The 4,100-nt window shown below is 44.7% G+C and overlaps 1 protein-coding gene across 1 annotated transcript in view; it reads left to right on the top strand.

The window, feature by feature from the left end:
• Positions 1-3,599, top strand: part of LOC118383392 (uncharacterized) — a 4,868-nt gene extending 1,269 nt beyond the window's left edge. Inside the window, exon 3 of the mRNA XM_052503286.1 lies at positions 2,955-3,599. Within this exon, the coding sequence (XP_052359246.1) occupies positions 2,955-3,220 (266 nt within the window). The 3' untranslated portion in view covers positions 3,221-3,599. The remainder of the gene's footprint in view (positions 1-2,954) is intronic.
• The last annotated feature ends 501 nt before the right edge of the window (positions 3,600-4,100 follow it).

The raw sequence follows: 4,100 nt of genomic DNA, 5'->3' as shown, positions 1-4,100 counted from the left end.
GGAGGAGGAGGAGGAGGAGGAGGAGGAGGAGGAGGAGGAAGCAGATGGGGACACTGAGGAGGAGGAGGAGGATGAGGAGGAAGCGGATGGGGACACTGAGGAGGAGGAGGAGGAGGAGGAGGGAGAGGAAGAGGAGGAAGCAGATGGGGACACTGAGCAGGAGGAGGAGGGGGACACTGAGGAGGATTATGAAGAAGAGGAGATGGAGGGAGAGGAGGCTTATGAGGAAGAGGAGGAGGAGGACTCATGGTGAAGATAAGCAGGCTCTTCTATGAACTCAGTGGTGTTTTCAATACATCTACTCTCTCTCTCTCAGGCTGAGGGACAGAAGTCACCATCATTGTAAAATATCAGCTAATTTGTTATTTTGGGAAAGTAATTTCTGTAGATGTTTACTTACTTAATGTGATTCATTTGCATTTGTCCCCAGACACGATAATGGTCATGATTAGGGACATGAGTTTTTCCCGACCACAATGGCCTGACCAGGAAAAACTCCAGGCTCTGGTTATGATACACAGATTTAGGGGCCCGATGTTGTTCCTGGTCAGGCACATTATACTTGATATACGTTGAAAGAAGACTGCAAGTGCTTCACATGTACTGTATAGCCAGAGGATAATAAACATGTTTTTGTACTTGCTGATTTGGTGGTAAAGCTATTACCATGCTGACATCAGACATCAATATAACAACCATAGAAATATGGCTGAAAATACAGCTAAACCTGTCGACTATCTACGTATTCAGACATTATACAGTGTGTTACAATCTAGACAGACATACAACCATAACACACCACTAAACATTATTCAACCCTTCTCCATCCTTGCACAGTGGGGGAGCTGTATAACAGGCACGCACGCACGCAGACAGACACACACACACAAACTGCAGCAACATGTCCAGCCCTAGTCTGTTAATCTGTGTGGTCATCCTCTGGGGACAGGGCTGACAGCGATTTCCTCAGTGTGCTGTGTGTGTGTGTGTGTGTGTGTGTGTGTGTGTGTGTGTGTGTGTGTGTGTGTGTGTGTGTGTGTGTGTGTGTGTGTGTGTGTGTGTGTGTGTGTGTGTGTGTGTGTGTGTGTGTGTGTGTGTGTCTGTGTGTGTGTATATGTTACCCAATGTGTGTGTGTCTACTAGCTCACCCACCACCACCGCACACAGGCGGCCGGTCACCACACGGCCAGGCCAAAGCCCCTTGTATACCTCCCCCTGCCTCTCTCCTCTCCCTCTGCCTGGCTGGCTAACAGTCTGTCTCACCTCCACCCCCAACTCACCCATCTCCCTTGCCTGTCTTCCTCACCTGTTAAGACTGTCGCTATACAGGAACGACCAGGGAACATTGGGTCCTTGATGAAAATGCATGTTCTGACACTCGCATTGGCGGATATTGTGGCCTTACCAATACAGAGGGAATCACACACACACACACACACACACACACACACACACACACACACACACACACACACACACACACACACACACACACACACACACACACACACACACACACACACACACACACACACACACACACACACACACACACACAGTCTTGAAAGGAGGCTATTTGAAGTAATGGAGCATGTCAATGGAAGAAAATGTCGGATTAAATATTTATTTGAAGTACTGCAGATCACATTCAAAGCAGAGGTACAAAAGAAGTGGATTTGCTACAGCTGACCGATTTGTCATGATTGTATTTTATTTAGCTTTGTGTTATTACATGAAAATGTGTTTACATATTAAATCAACAAGAGCGGAACAGTCAATTACTACAGTTATTTCATACTTGTTTGTGAAAGCATCACGACCGTGAACGATAACAATCTGTCAATAATCTCTGGTGAACAGACCACGTAGACATACATGGTACTGTAGATCTGTCTTTATACTATGGCCACTGATGAGCAGCAGAAGTTACGTGTTTTTCATCACTGGTTATTTGGACAAATCACGATTTCGCAGGTGTTATGCACCTTTCGAATTTCGGAAGGGTAGGGGACATTCGGCCCATAGACTTGCCTGTAACTTTCAAAGAGAGAGGGTGGAGCTTCTTGTTCTGGTTCTGCTCCTCATTTTAGCATCTCTTAATCTCTTCTCTTAACATGTCTGGACCCAGAACCTAATCGAGCAGCTGACCAATTACGCAAGACTTTCGTTTTGGGTGAACTGAGATTAATATTTCAATATCCTCATACAGTCATTGTGTTCAAAACGTGACTATTTTTAGCTACAGTCTCTGCATTGAAATGTACCTCTCTGTAGTCACAAACCAATAAATGCAGGTATTGTAAACAGTAAAATGCCCAATCGAAGTAGCAAGCCGCAGTTAAGGCAGAATTTGCTCCCTCACAAGGCAATAACAACTGTCTCTGGGTCGTTAAACAAATCAACCAATGAGAAATCAATACCTGACTGGCTTGCAGTCAGGAGAAAGCTGAGAGAGCTGCGTTCAAGGGCCGATAAGAGCTCTTCTTCTGAGGGTCAGACGTACACTTTTACAACCTCTCCTTAAATGCATTTCTAATTAGACAATGGTGAACGATGGGTTGGAGAGAGCTGCGTTCAAGAGAGGGCTGATAATTGCTCTTCTAGCAAGGGTCAGACAATGTTACAAGACGTACAACTTCTTGTTAATGCTTTGGTAATGAGGAAATAGTGTAGGAACTATTATGGTTGGTTGTGCACCTTTCAGAGACACCACATAGACATGTCTCTTGACACGTGAGCCTTTTCTTTTAATGTAATCTCGAGAATATTCAACAATAACATCCATAATTATTACTTATTTGAAAAACATTATACTCAACTTAAATGTAATACACTTATTGACGTTTATTTATTGTCTGGCAATGCTACAGAATGGCATGGTCTACAAAATGTGCCACGGCACATCTGAGAAAACTATATGTAAAATCCTGACCAAAGGTTTTTATCCATCCAAGTGCGGCATGTTGGTGGCATGCTAGTAGGTACCCCATGCACCTTGCTGAACACAAGAAGGTTGTCAGAGTTATCAGAGAAAAAAGTAGACCGCCAAGGCCACCCTTTGCAGAAGACGTGGCATGACGAGGGTTACGACTCAGCCTGGGTTCCTCCTAACTGTGGCATGGTGAAGAGTGGTTTAGAAGAGAACTGGGTCTGGGACCCAAACTGCATTACTGTTTTAGACACTATCAAATCAAAAAATGGAACCCACCTTACAAAGTGAGGAAACTGATGAGGAAGAAAAGGAGGATGAGGATTATGAGGAAACAGGTGTGGAAGGAGAGGAGGAGGAGAAGGAGGGGGAGGAAGAGAATAGCAATTTATTAATTAGATTAGCTCTCATCCTGGGTCCTTTCTTCCACGTCCTCTCTCGCTTCCTTTTGAAAAAGTTCAAAGGTAATTAAGGAGAGGTGGCGTGCAGAGGGAAATTGGACAAAAATGCACTTGTATGAAATGAGACTCTCCTGAATGGGCGTAACCAAAGAAGACCTTTGTAGCACTCAACATCTTTCAAGGGTATTTTTGTCCTACTGAATCTAAAGTTTTGTCATCTATTAAAACAAGATTTTCAGATTTTTCATCATAAATCCCAGTTGGGATGGGCCGTCACATATTAGCTTGATTATAATTGAAAGGTGTCCAACATTTTTATTTTATTTATTTTTGCCATATATGATCCATGTGAATAAAAGTTTACTTATTTTAATTCAACTTCAATTAAAATTCTGTGTGGCCAATTCAGGAGGTGGCAGAACAAAATGAGGATTATGAGGAAGAGGGGGGGGTGGGAGAGGAGGAGGAAGGAGAGCAGGAGGAGGAGCAAGAGGAGGATTATGAGGAAGAGGGGGTGAAGGGAGAGGAGGAGGAAGGAGAGCAGGAGGAGGAGCAAGAGGAGGCTTATGAGGAAGAGGAGGTGAAGGGAGAGGAGGAGGAAGGAGAGCAGGAGGAGGAGCAAGAGGAGGATTATGAGGAAGAGGGGGTGAAGGGAGAGGAGGAGGAAGGAGAGCAGGAGGAGGAGCAAGAGGAGGATTATGAGGAAGAGGGGGTGAAGGGAGAGGAGGAGGAAGGAGAGCAGGAGGAGGAGCAAGAGGAGGATTATGAGG

The sequence above is a fragment of the Oncorhynchus keta genome, unplaced genomic scaffold (genome assembly GCF_023373465.1).
Source record: "Oncorhynchus keta strain PuntledgeMale-10-30-2019 unplaced genomic scaffold, Oket_V2 Un_contig_1690_pilon_pilon, whole genome shotgun sequence".
NCBI classification, from domain to species: domain Eukaryota; kingdom Metazoa; phylum Chordata; class Actinopteri; order Salmoniformes; family Salmonidae; genus Oncorhynchus; species Oncorhynchus keta.
The sequence above is the reverse complement of the archived record's forward strand: the minus strand, read 5'-3'. Positions and strand labels throughout refer to the sequence as shown.